Source organism: Scardinius erythrophthalmus (assembly GCF_964197995.2).
Source record: "Scardinius erythrophthalmus genome assembly, chromosome: 24".
Classification (NCBI taxonomy): Eukaryota; Metazoa; Chordata; class Actinopteri; order Cypriniformes; family Leuciscidae; genus Scardinius; species Scardinius erythrophthalmus.
In genome coordinates, this window is record NC_138244.1 from 32,316,786 (window position 1) to 32,331,888 (window position 15,103).

Genomic DNA, 15,103 nt, shown 5'->3' on the forward strand with positions numbered 1-15,103 from the left:
CACCACTACACTCCTGTCATGCTCCCAGTGCCACACCACTACACTCCTGTCAAGCTCCCAGTGCCACACCACTATACACTCCTGTCATGCTCCCAGTGCCACACCACATATTGTCATATCTGCACCTTTAATGAAATGTATGCTTCATCGTTCATTTTAAATTCTTAAATTTGATCAATAAATGCGATTAGAATAATAGGACACTATAGGGCTGTGACCCTTCGTAGGGCTGATCAGATCAAATGAAAAATTACCACTGCATTAAATAGAGATTGTTTTTTTTTAATGTACGAATAAGTGTTGGAAAGAATGATATGATTAAACATGAAACTAAACCTCCAGCAGGGGGCGGCAGGGGACCGTCTTAATGAGTGAGGGAGTCATTCAAATGATTCGTTCAGATTACTGATTCGTTCAAACGACTGATTCATTCGGTGATGAAAGCACGGTTACGTGTTGCTGTGAGATGCGTGATGGTTCTGCTGTGATCTTTGTTTGGAACTATTTTTGCTGCTGAAACAGAACAAAAACATTCAATATTGCGTCTAAAACGTCTTAATTTGAAGTGTTTGCTACATTTTCAACCGTGATGGTCTTCAGGAAATTAGCACTCGTCGTGTGAGGGTTACCTAACCGTATCATACACTTACTATCGATCGCAACTTACAATAAGTTGACGTTTTATTTAGGCTACTTGTCCGGCCAGGCAAGTAAAATTCTCTTTATCTTGTCCCTTAAAAATATCCACTGGTCCCGGACCAGCAGATTAGCGGTAATATCGAGCCCTGATTTGGTTATTTTCTTATGCAACAGTGTGCGACTATTGTGTTGCATCATCATCATCATCATCCTCTGTGTGTGTGTGTGTGTGTATGTAGCTCTGTGCCGGAGTGTCTGGACGCGGCGCTGAACACGCTGTCGCGCGCGCTGGAGGATAACCGCGAGCAGGCCGAGGTGTGGTGCCACTACCTGACGCTGTTTTCTCGGCGAGCCAGCAGGGAGGAGCTGCAGGAGATGTGTGAGATGGCCGTCGAGCACGCGCCGCACTACGACGTCTGGTGGACCGTGAGTCTGGTGCTCTCTCCTGAGCCACAAATAATCCTCAACGGCCTTCTTTATAACAAGACGACTCCAGCGTCGTGAAATGAAAACTGTGACTATATTAACATGCAATATCGGGGAATAGTCTTGTAGTCAATAATTAGCCCTTAACTCATCTTTCATCACCATATTTAAAAGTTTTTTCTTAAAAATATCTTGACTGTAACTCGACACCCTCGCCTCATTTAGTATGCGTGGCTCTATGAATATGCAAATGAGCCCCGCCTCCACTCACTCACTCAGCTCAGAGATCCACTGGTTGACGATCACACGTTGATCTGATTGGTTACAAGGTAGTTTGTGACGTCAGAAACACCAGCGATTTCAAAGCGTGTGTTTGAGACTGTCTTTGGTTCACTGCAGTTTTAAGGAGGAAATACTCAGCAATGGTGTCGACTTATGAACTTACACATGGTGTGTCTTAAAGCAGATTAAAAACACCACATAGACACATAAACATAGAAGTTTCTTGTTTTACTTGTTTTACTATTTATATGATAAATAGCCGATAATAAATCAGGTCAAATAAACCAAGTGTACGACACACGTTGACATTCTGTTGATTTGTGCTTATAGCTGAAAGTACAATAATTCTGATGAAATGTAAAAATACATATCAAATGACAACAATCATAATTTTGAGCAAAATAATCATGCTTATAAAATTGACCAAATTGTCCATTTTCATTGCTGAAAACTGCATTAAAGTGACCAGACATTTAGTAGACTTAAACATGAGTAGACTGACGAGATCTGTGGTTGTGTGTGTGTGTGTGTGTTCCAGTACATGAGCGTGGAGAGCGCCTTCGAGGGCAAGGACTACGTGTGCGGGCGTCTGATCGCGCACCTGCTGGAGGCGTCACATGACCTTGGGCCAGATGTGCTGCGGGCGTCACATGACCTCAGGCCAGATGTGCGCTCCTTCCAGCTGCTGGAGTCGCTGCTGTTCAGGGTCCAGCTCAGTGTGTTCAGCGGCCGGCACACCAGCGCGCGAAACACACTCAAGGTCTCACACTTACTCTGGTCTACTGTTTCAGATTTACGCACTGATTTATATCTCATCCAGTGTGATTGATAACTCTCTAACTCTCTGTACAATAAGCTCTCATTTGTTAACATCAGTTAGTGTGTTAACTAACAATGAACAATATATTTGTACAACCTTTATTGAATAATTATTCATTATTAGTTCATGTTAGTTCACATAGTTCAGTTAGAAAAATAAATTATTAAAAGTTGATCATTTAAAAAATATAAATATTAGATGCAAGGAAATCAAACTAACGTTTTATAGGTTAAGAATTAAACCCAGATAGAAAAATAAAAACATGACATAAGCACACATTACTAAATAACTCAAATAAATGAAAACTGAAATTATAAAAAATAAAAGCAAATTCAAAATATTATTAAATGCTATATATGAACATATAAATATCACTGTTCAGACTGTCTAAAGAGCTAGTTTGGCTTCAGATTGAAATCTAACTTATTTTGTAGTGAATTATAACAAGTTTTATATGGCTAAGGTGTGAGATGGAAGCGGGTTCTGATCATAGACGTACTCTAGCGGTCTCAGGCCGTTAGAAAAGTTTGTAAAGGAGGTTGTGTGTGTGTGTGTGTGTGTGTCTGCAGAGTGCGCTGGACTCGAGCATGTCGGGTCACCTGACCGTGGCGGACCGCTGTCTGGCCTGGCTCTCCTACATCCACCTGGTGGAGTTCGGCCGTCTCCCGCCCTCGCTGTATGACCCGGCCAGCTCCAGCCCGTCCAGGATGGTGTGCACAGACGCCTTCCTCATCCCCTGGAGCCCGGCCCGGGACGGCCACACACCTGACACCATCATCAGCCTGTTCACAGGTGACCCTGCCCACGTCACACACACACACACCTGACACCATCATCAGCCTGTTCACAGGTGACCCTGCCCACGTCACACACACCTGACACCATCATCAGCCTGTTCACAGGTGACTATTGCTGCGTTCCAGTCCAAAATTGTCATGCCCTTCACTCGCTAACTTCCCTCCGTCTCGTTCACTCGGATGTACGTCATTGCTTGCGTTGCACGAGCGCCCACTACTGGCGGAAACTGCGGCGTGCTGAACTGGAACGTCCTCAGCCCTTGATCACTTGGAATCAGCTATAGATTTTATTTATTTATTTATTTATTTATTTTTCCCTTTAAGAATTTGTCTAATGCAGCATCCAAATGTTTATAGGTGTGTTTGGGTTGTAAAAAAAAAAAAAAAAAAGAATTAATATATAATAGAGTTGTTTGTGGTGGTGGTGATTAGATGAGATCTGTGGTGACGTCTGTCATAGATTTTTCCCTAAAACTAACTAAGTCCTATCTCAGACCTAAGTCTACCTGGGCCTATAATATTTGTACTCTAGCGCGTCTACACATCAACGTCGGCTGGGTCTAATACCTGGTCCCGTAACTAGCTTTCTTCCTGCGCAGGAATAATCGACAAACAGACTGTAGCAAATGTCCTTTAAATGCTTTAATCATGGCCGGAGGATCTCTCGAGCAGTTCTCAGAGAATCTCCCCCAAGAAGAAGCAAGGCCGGAGGATCGCAGACAAATTCCTTTGAGAATCCCACCAGCTAACACCAATACAACAGTTTTTATAGAATAAGGAGGTATGGCAAAAATGTCATGCTGCATTACATAATTTCCCCACAATTTGATTGGCTTTCATAGACAAACCCTTCTGTTACCAGGTAAAGCAAACTTTGTTTCAATGATGACTTCATTGTTAATCACAAGGTTCAAATTTAGTCATCTGTCTAGTTTCAATTCCCAAATGTGTTATTTATACACTCACACAACCAAAGTAAAAGGGGTATGGAAACACAACATACAAAAACAGAGGACAGAGCGTTTTAGTACATTGTGTTTCAAAGTGTTATCATGTTAGGCCTAAAAAGTGAAATAAGGTTAGATGTTAGAAACATGGTTAGTTTAATATACAGTTTCATACGTCACAATCGTACTGCATTGTGGGACATATAGGTGCCTGAAGTGTACATATGAAGTCAAAATCGAGGGAGCAAGGGTCTGTCCATATAAACTTCCCTCGTCCACTTCACGAAGTGGAACGCACTTCAAAATGACGGCAGGGATTCCCCCGAGGGGAAGTGCTTAGGTAAGTTCGCAAAGTGGACTGGAACGCAGCCCCTGCCTACATCACACACACTAGACACCATCATAAGCCTGTTCACAGGTGACCCTGCCTACATCACACACCATAATCCAGTGCATGTGAACTGCTTGACCTCATATCAGTGTCTCATTGATCATAAGATCATTGACGTGATCTGTTATAATATATCAGTTATCGGCTTCAAATATATAATGTGTGTGTGTCCTGTAGATGCTGTGAGCCGCTGCACAGATGAGCGCTTGTCCTCCAGTGAGCAGATTCAGGCCTGTTTCCCCCTCCACTCAAACCTCATTCACCTGTACCGGCGGCTGGACAGGTACAGCACTGCTCCCATCACGAGGCTTCTGAAGTCTGTGCTGTCACTGACGCCAGTTCTATGCTTTCAGGTGTGCGGAGGCGGTGTCTCTGTGTGAGCGTCTGCTGGTGGAGTGCCCGCTCTACTGCCCCCTGCTGGAGCTCACCGGTGACCTGCTGGTGTGCTCGGGACACGCGGAGAGAGCCGAGGCCCTGTGGACACGTGCTCATCAGGACCGCGCCGGCAGCGCTCGCGTGTTCCTCCAGCTCAGCCGGTGTTTGCACTCTCAGGTGAGACCACAGACTCTGATCAGAGCTGAAACACAGTGCAGGTGTCCTGATGCTCATCTCTGTGAGTTTGTGTGTGTGTGCAGGGGAAATGCAGTGTTCTGGAAGAGCTCTTTGACAAGTTCATGCGCTCTTTCTGTGAATCTGTACCAGATCAGCTGAAGCCTCTAGATGTGCTACGGTAATGTCCTCACCGACACCACAGTCTGCAATGTGTGCTAGCATGAGCAGGGTTCCCTCTGTCACAGGATTATCCACGTCTGGGACAGGCAGCAGATCCTTCTAGTTGTTCTCCAGGGCTCGACAGGCCTGTCTGATGTCCCGGGGCCGTATGAAGGACACTCGGGCCAGTGCTGCATTATTACAAAAGATTATCATTTTAAACACTCAAGAGATTTTAAATCATTCAGGCGTAAGAGAAAATGGCACACGAGTACCACATTTATAAGTAAATGATTTTTAAAAATGCTTTTCCCGTAGTCACACGCAGGGTTGGGAATCGAAAATCAGTTCCAATTCTGGGATCGAATACTTGAGGTCAGGAATCGGATACTTGTTATAAAATTAAAATTTCAATTCCTCTTTATCAATTCCTTTTGTGAGCATTTCAATATGACTTTAAGCCATTCAAGCGCCAGAGACTCTGTTTTCTGTGTTGTTCACAGATGTGTATCAGTATACTGGATCTGTGCCAATCTTAGTGACAGCAGCCTAATACTCCTGCTCTATAATAACACTAATATTCCTGCCGTCTCTATAATAACAACACTAATCAAACAACAAAAGACAGAAAATCCACTCGTTCTTGACTGAATAGTATATTTGTAATATATATTTTATTTATAAAGTGCATTATTTTACATTTGATTCCAGTTTATGTTCGAATACCTGAAAATCTTAAAACAGTTTATTTCAATCGCATATGTTTTTTTAGTTTTATATTTTAGTTTGTGCTTTTTAATTAGTGTTTACTTGTCTTTAATAATGTTTGAAATGTATATTAGTTAGGCTAGTTGTTTTTCTATGGTGTTTTTAAACCGCAGGCAAACGCTCCTGTAAGCGTTCTTTAGCCTGTTGATTTCTGCTCATGATAATCAGCTACAATAGTGTGTTGTAATAAGACTAAATGAATATCTAAATTATTATTATTTTTACCTTATTGGAATCGATAAGCAGAATCGGAATCGCTAAAATTCAAACGATAACCAACCCTAGTGACAAGTGACTGGAGAAACCATTGAAATTCAGAAGTTGTTTTCTCTGACAGGTGATGCCATGTTTCCTGTGTCTTACTGCCTTTTCTATGCGCAGTATTTGTTTCAAGATCTGATGTTTGTGATTTCAGCCATGTTCTTGGTGTTGAAACTCAAGACTTGCTGAAAGCTCCAACCCTCAGAGATGATGTTGAGCATGAGATGGAGTACCTGCACCTCCTTCACTGGTGTGTCCCGCTGCTGCTCGCCTCGCTCTGATCGCCGCGCGCTAACATTCTCTCCACACGCCTCACTCTGCTCTCCACACACTTACCATTATCTCCACACACACCTCGCTCTGCATTCCACACACTTACCATTATCTCCACACACACGCCTCGCTCTGCTCTCCACACGCTTCCCTTCTCTCCACACACTTACCATTATCTCCACACACACCTCGCTCTGCATTCCACACACTTACCATTATCTCCACACACACGCCTCGCTCTGCTCTCCACACTCTCACCCCGACTCTTGCGTTTCCACAGCTTCTGGCAGTCTACCTTTGGCAGTGCGAGAGAGGCCATTGATGCATTCGAGAAGGCTTTGGGAACCATTACAAAGCTGGAGTTAATTCACACACTCTGGCTAGAGTAAGTAAGCTATATAGTTTGGTAAACCTTATTCATGATTGGTTGACTGCCAAATTAAAATATTAAACAGAACGATAAAATACCATTATTAATGGTCACTTCAAATAAGCGTTTCTGTTCATAACGATTAAGCTTGATTTCTTATTCAGTTTTGTTTGTTCCTGTTAAAATTTATTTCGAGCCCTTCTTAGCAGTATTGGCCAAATTTGCATGTCAGTACTGTCTGTTATCAGCTTCCAAATATACAGAATTATTGGTATCGGCCAATATGTCAGTTATCGGCTTCCAAATATACAGAATTATTGGTATCGGCCAATATGTCAGTTATCGGCTTCCAAATATACAGAATTATTGGTATCGGCCAATATGTCAGTTATCGGCTTCCAAATATACAGAATTATTGGTATCGGCCAATATGTCAGTTATCGGCTTCCAAATATACAGAATTATCGGTATCGGGCAATATGTCTGTTATCGGCTTCCAAATATACAGAATTATCGGTATCGGCCAATATGTCAGTTATCGGCTTCCAAATATACAGAATTATTGGTATCGGCCAATATGTCAGTTATCGGCTTCCAAATATACAGAATTATCGGTATCGGCCAATATGTCTGTTATCGGCTTCCAAATATACAGAATTATTGGTATCGGCCAATATATCAGTTATCGGCTTCCAAATATACAGAATTATTGGTATCGGCCAATATGTCAGTTATCGGCTTCCAAATATACAGAATTATCGGTATCGGCCAATATGTCAGTTATCGGCTTCCAAATATACAGAATTATCGGTATCGGCCAATATGTCTGTTATCGGCTTCCAAATATACAGAATTATTGGTATCGGCCAATATGTCTGTTATCGGCTTCCAAATATACAGAATTATTGGTATCGGCCAATATGTCAGTTATCGGCTTCCAAATATACAGAATTATTGGTATCGGCCAATATGTCAGTTATCGGCTTCCAAATATACAGAATTATCGGTATCGGCCAATATGTCTGTTATTGGCTTCCAAATATACAGAATTATTGGTATCGGCCAATATGTCAGTTATCGGCTTCCAAATATACAGAATTATCGGTATCGGCCAATATGTCTGTTATCGGCTTCCAAATATACAGAATTATCGGTATCGGCCAATATGTCTGTTATCGGCTTCCAAATATACAGAATTATTGGTATCGGCCAATATGTCAGTTATCGGCTTCCAAATATACAGAATTATCGGTATCGGCCAATATGTCTGTTATCGGCTTCCAAATATACAGAATTATTGGTATCGGCCAATATGTCAGTTATCAGCTTCCAAATATACAGAATTATCGGTATCGGCCAATATGTCAGTTATCAGCTTCCAAATATACAGAATTATCGGTATCGGCCAATATATCAGTTATCGGCTTCCAAATATACAGAATTATCGGTATCGGCCAATATGTCAGTTATCGGCTTCCAAATATAAAGAATTATCGGTATCGGCCAATATGTCAGTTATCGGCTTCCAAATATACAGAATTATTGGTATCGGCCAATATGTCAGTTATCGGCTTCCAAATATACAGAATTATCGGTATCGGCCAATATGTCAGTTATCGGCTTCCAAATATAAAGAATTATCGGTATCGGCCAATATTTCAGTTATCGGCTTCCAAATATAAAGAATTATCGGTATCGGCCAATATATCAGTTATCGGCTTCCAAATATACAGAATTATCAGTTATCGGTTTCCAAATATACAGAATTATCAGTTATCGGCTTCCAAATATACAGAATTATCAGTTATCGGTTTCCAAATATACAGAATTATCAGTTATCGGCTTCCAAATATACAGAATTATCGGTATCGGACAATATATCAGTTATCGGCTTCCAAATATACAGAATTATCGGTATCGGCCAATATGTCAGTTATCGGCTTCCAAATATACAGAATTATCAGTTATCGGTTTCCAAATATACAGAATTATCAGTTATCGGCTTCCAAATATACAGAATTATCGGTATCGGCCAATATATCAGTTATCGGCTTCCAAATATAAAGAATTATCGGTATCGGCCAACATGTCAGTTATCGGCTTCCAAATATACAGAATTATCAGTTATCGGTTTCCAAATATACAGAATTATCAGTTATCGGCTTCCAAATATACAGAATTATCGGTATCGGCCAATATGTCAGTTATCGGCTTCCAAATATAAAGAATTATCGGTATCGGCCAACATGTCAGTTATCGGCTTCCAAATATACAGAATTATCGGTATCGGCCAATATGTCAGTTATCGGCTTCCAAATATAAAGAATTATCGGTATCGGCCAATATGTCAGTTATCGGCTTCCAAATATAAAGAATTATCGGTATCGGCCAACATGTCAGTTATCGGCTTCCAAATATACAGAATTATCGGTATCGGCCAATATGTCAGTTATCGGCTTCCAAATATAAAGAATTATCGGTATCGGCCAATATGTCAGTTATCGGCTTCCAAATATACAGAATTATTGGTATCGGCCAATATGTCAGTTATCGGCTTCCAAATATAAAGAATTATCGGTATCGGCCAACATGTCAGTTATCGGCTTCCAAATATACAGAATTATCGGTATCGGCCAATATGTCAGTTATCGGCTTCCAAATATAAAGAATTATCGGTATCGGCCAATATGTCAGTTATCGGCTTCCAAATATAAAGAATTATCGGTATCGGCCAACATGTCAGTTATCGGCTTCCAAATATACAGAATTATCGGTATCGGCCAATATGTCAGTTATCGGCTTCCAAATATAAAGAATTATCGGTATCGGCCAATATGTCAGTTATCGGCTTCCAAATATACAGAATGATTGGTATCGGCTGTGGTATCGATGCATTCCCTCATGAAACCCTTTCAGAGTGTTGTTTCTCAGTGCAGACAGTGGTGTGTTCCCTCTGGTAACACCTGTCCTCTCTCCTCAGCTATCTGTCCTCCAGCTGTAAGATGCTGGGTGAGCAGCCGAGTGTCCGGGAGCTGAAGATGTTCACGGGTCTGGTGCACCGCTGTCTGGAGACTGTGCCCACCAGACTCACCCTGCCATTCAGCTCCTCGCAGTACTGGAGCAGCTTCAGCTTCCACAACCAGGTACGCCATGGGAAGCTTCACACCAGTCAATGCCAAGCCTCTTAAGGGTGCAAATGGTTTTCATTGCTGTCGGACAGGGTAGATGGTAGTGTGTTTGTATTTTGTGCTGTGTGCATTGCAGGTCATATCCTTCTGTTTGGGATGTTTCCCTCAATCCCAACATTCCCTTCTCCTGGAAAGATTTCAGCATATCATGCCAACCAATACTGAACTGGCTATAAGGTAATCAGACGACTTGCTTGGATTTATTCTGATGGTTTCTGACCTGAAGCTTGTGAGAAGTTCCAGTATTTCCCATTATATACACGTGTATCTTTCCCTCAGATAACATTACTTGTTTTAGTTTTAATCATCTGTAAGGTGTAAATGTCTACGGTTAGGGTTACCCTAACCCTTCACTGAAGTTAAAACTCTGTCTTCTCTGTAATAGGGAACTGTTTTATTCTTTAACTTAGTCAATAGGCGTCACTGGATACAAGCCACAGCTTCTGAAGGCACTTTAATGTCCTGGAGTTTAGTGTTAATTGTCCTTGTGTAGGTTGCTGCAGCAGGAATGGCAGGATGGCAATGTTGAACATTTTAAATTGCAAAGCAGAATGTTGTGCAGTAGCGTCCCAACCTGTCTGGCCTTCTGGAAAATGTAAGTTCACGAGCTCCAAATACATCTAGCTAAAATGCTTCTGTGTGTCCTAATGAGATGATATTCTAAAGTGTTCGGTGTAGCTCTCCACCTCTTTAGCGTAGCTTGTTTTGATAAAGACAAGTCATGTGTCAAATTTTCAATCAAATTGAGACTTTCCCTCCACCTTATATATTCCATATGTACAGGTAAAGACCCATGAGGTCACATGACATGAATTCTCCTTAAGACACACCCCCTGTTCCTGCGAGTGTAAGCGTTCACACGTGGCTGGCTCCATAAAAGCATACGATTGGTGGTTTGAATCGCACCCTCGCTGTTAGCTTGGTCTTCGCTGTGTCTTGCGTTGCCAACAGAAGATGAGCTTGACAGGTTCTCAAGCCTCAGCTGAGTTGACCTAGCGAGGTTATTAGCGGAGCCGCCAGTGCTCTGATATCCCAATGCCTGAGACTCCTGGCTCCTGGTTTAATGATTAGACAGAGGCTCATAACGAATTCAAAGATCTGAACTGTTGTTTAAAAGTCCCCCTGTAGTCAATAACTGTATCCTTTAAAACTCATCTTTGATCACCAAAATGACAATTTAAACGTTTTTTCCTTAAAAATAATTCATGTCGTAAAATATCTTGAATGTAACTCGACACCCTCGCCTCATTTAGTATAATAATTCATAATAATTCATTACATTTATATAGCGCTTTTCTCGGCACTCAAAACGCTTTACATAGAAGGGGCAATCTCCTCAACCACCACCAATGTTTTGATAAAGTATGCGTGGCTCTATGAATATGCAAATGAGCCCCGCCTCCACTCACTCCAATCACTGGTTGGCGATCACACGTTGATCTGATTGGTTACAAGGTAGTTTGTGACGTCAGAAACACCAGCGATTTCAAAGTGTGTGTTTGAGACTGTCTTTGGTTCACTGCAGTTTTAAGGAGGAAATACTCAGCAATGGTGTCGACTTATGAACTTACACATGCTTTGTCTTAAAGCACATTAAAAACACCACATACACACATAAACATTAAACGCTGGATTTACACCACAGGGGGACTTTAAGATAAGTCAATACTGTTTGACCTTCCTCTTCTGGAGAAGCGGGTGTCAGAAACGGACACTTTTTATGCATCGGTCTGAACAGACATTTTCATGCAGAAGTCGGACAGGACTTTGGTGCCGAACATTGGTGTTGGTGTGAACAGGCCATTGATAACCCTGAGGTTCTGAACCTGTACGGGTTTGGGATTGGCTCCCTTTAGTCAGCTGAGGACTAGATCACACTTTCACATCTCTCTCCTTCTCTCGCCTGGTTCTGACTGGAATCACGTGATATGCAGAAGCAATGCTGCATGATTTAAGTTTCACACATGGACAGGGTTTGACCGTTTACAGGGTTCCCCAACCCCAAATCCCAGTTTACCCCTGCCTACACCCATTACTGGAGATCAGGGGGCTGAAACACACACCCTCACCCCTGAGACGTCTGAAGGCAGCGAGGGCTAGCCGTTACCCACAGCGACTGGCACTCGTAGTGTTGAGTTCTGGGGTCTCTCTGAGAGAGATCTGCATGCCACTGGTCTGCCACTTCACCAGGGTCTCAATTTAACTGGGAGTCTCAAAGGCTGGATGTTTATCTGATGAGACCAGCGAGATGCTAATGAACATTCCCCTCAGTAATGCAGTGGAGTCAGCGAGAGTGCTGCTGTCGTTACTCAAGAACCCGATTCCCAGTCCCAGTCCTGTGCGAGATCAGTCTCGGTGTTGCCGTGTTGGTCACGGGGTCGTAGGGTCGTAGGGTGTTCCTGTACATATGGAGTATGTAACGCTGGACGAGTCTCACCCTAGTGTCGAGTTCTGCTTGAGCTGACCCAGGGTCAGACACATCTGCATGAGTGACATGTGCTGGACAGAACTGAGGTGTAGTGTTTGACGTCCTCTGTCGATATATTTCTTGCCAGAGCTATTGCGGTTGAGAAGGAGCAAAGGCAACGAGCAGAGGTGAGTGAGAGGTCAGAGGTCAGGTCATTCCTCACACAGTGACCCATGTCTGTGGCGCTTTGATCAATCTATTGTTCTTTCTGCAGGGTATGCTCAGTGCACGAATATATGTAAGAGTTTAAAGGCATACCTGTGACAGACAAGCGGAGTGTGTGCATGTGTGTGTGTGTGTGTGTGTGTTGTGAACTGACTGTGTTTGTGCTGTGATCGGCACGTTTGCAGGTCCGACGGCTCTATCAGCAGGCGCTCCAGAAACTGCCCCTGTGTGCTGCTCTCTGGAAAGATGTAAACACACACTCACTCACACACACTCTCACACACGTGTGTTTCTCTGACGCGTCCCTCACCCCTCTCTCTCTCTCTCTCTCTGCAGTGTTTGCTCTTCGAGGCGGCAGAAGGAGGTAAAACTGACACACTGAAAAAAATAATTGACAAGTGCCAAGAGGTGGGAGTGAGTCTAAGTGAGCCGCTAGGGTTAGAGCCGAGCCACAGCGAGTGACACCAACACCACACCCCACACACACACACACACACACACACACTCAGTGTTACGAGCAGAGTCAGTCGACACACTGTGAGCTGCCAATAATCCAGTATTTGGGCCTCTTTTGACATCACGGACGTAAGTATAACTTTGTTGCCGATGTTCCATTTGTACACTAACACTTTTAATTTGACTTTTATGTTTCTTTAACGTTGCGTCATAGTTGTTGACGGACTGTGACTGTGTTTAAGGGGGCTTGCCTCCTTCCTCTCAATATACTTCAGTTTGTTTCTCCTCATGGTGTCTCGGCCATGTGTGCTGAAGAGTATGAACTCGCTGGAGAGTTTAAGGGCTCCGCAACAAGTGTTTTTCTTTTTTCTTTTGTTTTTTGTTGTTGTTTTTCTCCTCCTCTCCAACCGTGGATTAAATGGCTGTTATTGGAAGTATTGTGTTTGGCTGGCCAGTGTCGGTGTGTGTTGATGACACTTCTCCACAGACTGCCAAACCTCGCCGACTCTCAGCATGTCTGTAGTCATGGACTGCGCCAAAAGACCTCAATCAACTGTTCATGTAATACTGTTTCTTCACAAATTAAACAATCCATGTTTGTATGTGTTTGTGCGTGTGTGTGTGTGTGTATATATGCACACACACACGCACGTTGATTAACGTATTCTGCAGGAATGATAATCTTACACCTGTTTTTTTCTTTCAATTTATAATTGAACAATGTTTCTATTAAATTATTTTGTACAGAAATACAGTGTTGTGTGTTTATTATTGAGCTTTTCATACAGCCAGCACATTTACATGAACACAATACACGGGTAATACTGATGTGTGCTTTCAGAGAACATATGGACAAAGATGAAAAGATGCACAAGTCACCTTTATTCATACAGCTCTTTATACAATACAGACTGTTTCAAAACTGCTGATAATAGGAAAATGCAACAAAGTTTGTTTCCAGAAGAAAATAGCGTCACAGTCCAGCTTAAAGGAGTAGTATAATGCCCTTTACACAAGATGTAAAATAAGTCTCTGATGTCCTCTGGGGTGTTTAGAGCTAAAACTTCACATACACACTCTCAGATATTAATATAGCATGTTAAAATAATCACTTTTTGAAGGTGAGCAAAAACGCACAGTTTTTGTGTCTGTCCCTTTAAATGCAAATGAGCTGCTGCTTCTGGCACAGGGGGCGGAGCTTCAACAGCTTCCACTCACACAGACCTGCACTGAAAACTTAAAAGAACATTCCGGAGTCCGACAATGATGGAGAGACTCGAGAAGTGACATGTAGACAACATTTCTGAATGGTTGGTTGATTAATTTATGTAGCTTGTGTCATTGATTTAGCATATTCTGTCACGATCATCTATAAATCGTGTTCAGGGGGCGGGGTTTATGTAAATTTTAGGGTTGCTGATGTCACTAATGGGAGGACTGTTGTGTTGTCTCTACCAGCCGTTTGTTGTAGTCCTTAAAAAACAATTTCTTTAAAAGCAAATATCTCCCTTTGCGCATTGTAACTGCAGATGTTGTTTATGCTCAAACAGCAACATTACACACCAAATAAAGTGTAATAACTAATTGTCAAAAAAAAAGTCCCTTAAAGTTGAGTGATGTTTCATTTTTGTTGTAAAAAAGTTATTAATTTAGTTCATTAATATATAAAACCGCTCTGGGGAAAAGTGTGATGTCACGCATGTAGACAAGCTTCAGTAAAGGTTATTTACTGTCTTTACCAGTTTAAGACTCAGCGATCACAGAACAGATGCTTTTAAAATACTAGCATGCTAATCAAACCCTTATTATTGTATTACACTGAGGCGCATCACTGACTCAGAAACAGCTGATGTTATTCTCCCAGAGGTCCTCAGATGTGTCCTCCTCAGGGTCTGGAGTGAGTGATGAAGGACGGGACAGTGTGGGATGATGTCCTGACTCCGGATGCTGTCCTTAAATCACTTCTGCTCCAGTCTGAGCATTGCACTGCTTTCTTTACAAATGATTTAAAAATAAGTAAACCATAATAATACACATAATTTGTTGATTATAGCATTAAAATATATACAGGCACATGGAAGGTAAAGCACATATTTGTGATTGCAGGAAGAGCTTCCTATCCGAGGATGAAATACTCCACAC

At 42.2% G+C, this 15,103-nt stretch overlaps 1 protein-coding gene across 2 annotated transcripts in view; it reads left to right on the plus strand.

The window, feature by feature from the left end:
• zfc3h1 (zinc finger C3H1-type containing) overlaps nucleotides 1-13,709 on the plus strand; it is a 41,189-nt gene extending 27,480 nt beyond the window's left edge. For both annotated transcript variants that reach the window (XM_081356608.1, XM_081356609.1), the window contains 14 exons: nucleotides 879-1,065; nucleotides 1,886-2,107; nucleotides 2,737-2,959; nucleotides 4,480-4,585; nucleotides 4,656-4,854; nucleotides 4,938-5,032; nucleotides 6,197-6,292; nucleotides 6,596-6,700; nucleotides 9,666-9,828; nucleotides 9,950-10,050; nucleotides 10,367-10,468; nucleotides 12,429-12,468; nucleotides 12,691-12,753; nucleotides 12,842-13,709. In XM_081356608.1, the coding sequence (XP_081212734.1) occupies nucleotides 879-1,065; nucleotides 1,886-2,107; nucleotides 2,737-2,959; nucleotides 4,480-4,585; nucleotides 4,656-4,854; nucleotides 4,938-5,032; nucleotides 6,197-6,292; nucleotides 6,596-6,700; nucleotides 9,666-9,828; nucleotides 9,950-10,050; nucleotides 10,367-10,468; nucleotides 12,429-12,468; nucleotides 12,691-12,753; nucleotides 12,842-12,967 (1,828 nt within the window). In that variant the 3' untranslated portion in view covers nucleotides 12,968-13,709. The remainder of the gene's footprint in view (nucleotides 1-878; nucleotides 1,066-1,885; nucleotides 2,108-2,736; nucleotides 2,960-4,479; nucleotides 4,586-4,655; nucleotides 4,855-4,937; nucleotides 5,033-6,196; nucleotides 6,293-6,595; nucleotides 6,701-9,665; nucleotides 9,829-9,949; nucleotides 10,051-10,366; nucleotides 10,469-12,428; nucleotides 12,469-12,690; nucleotides 12,754-12,841) is intronic.
• Nucleotides 13,710-15,103: the final 1,394 nt, after the last annotated feature.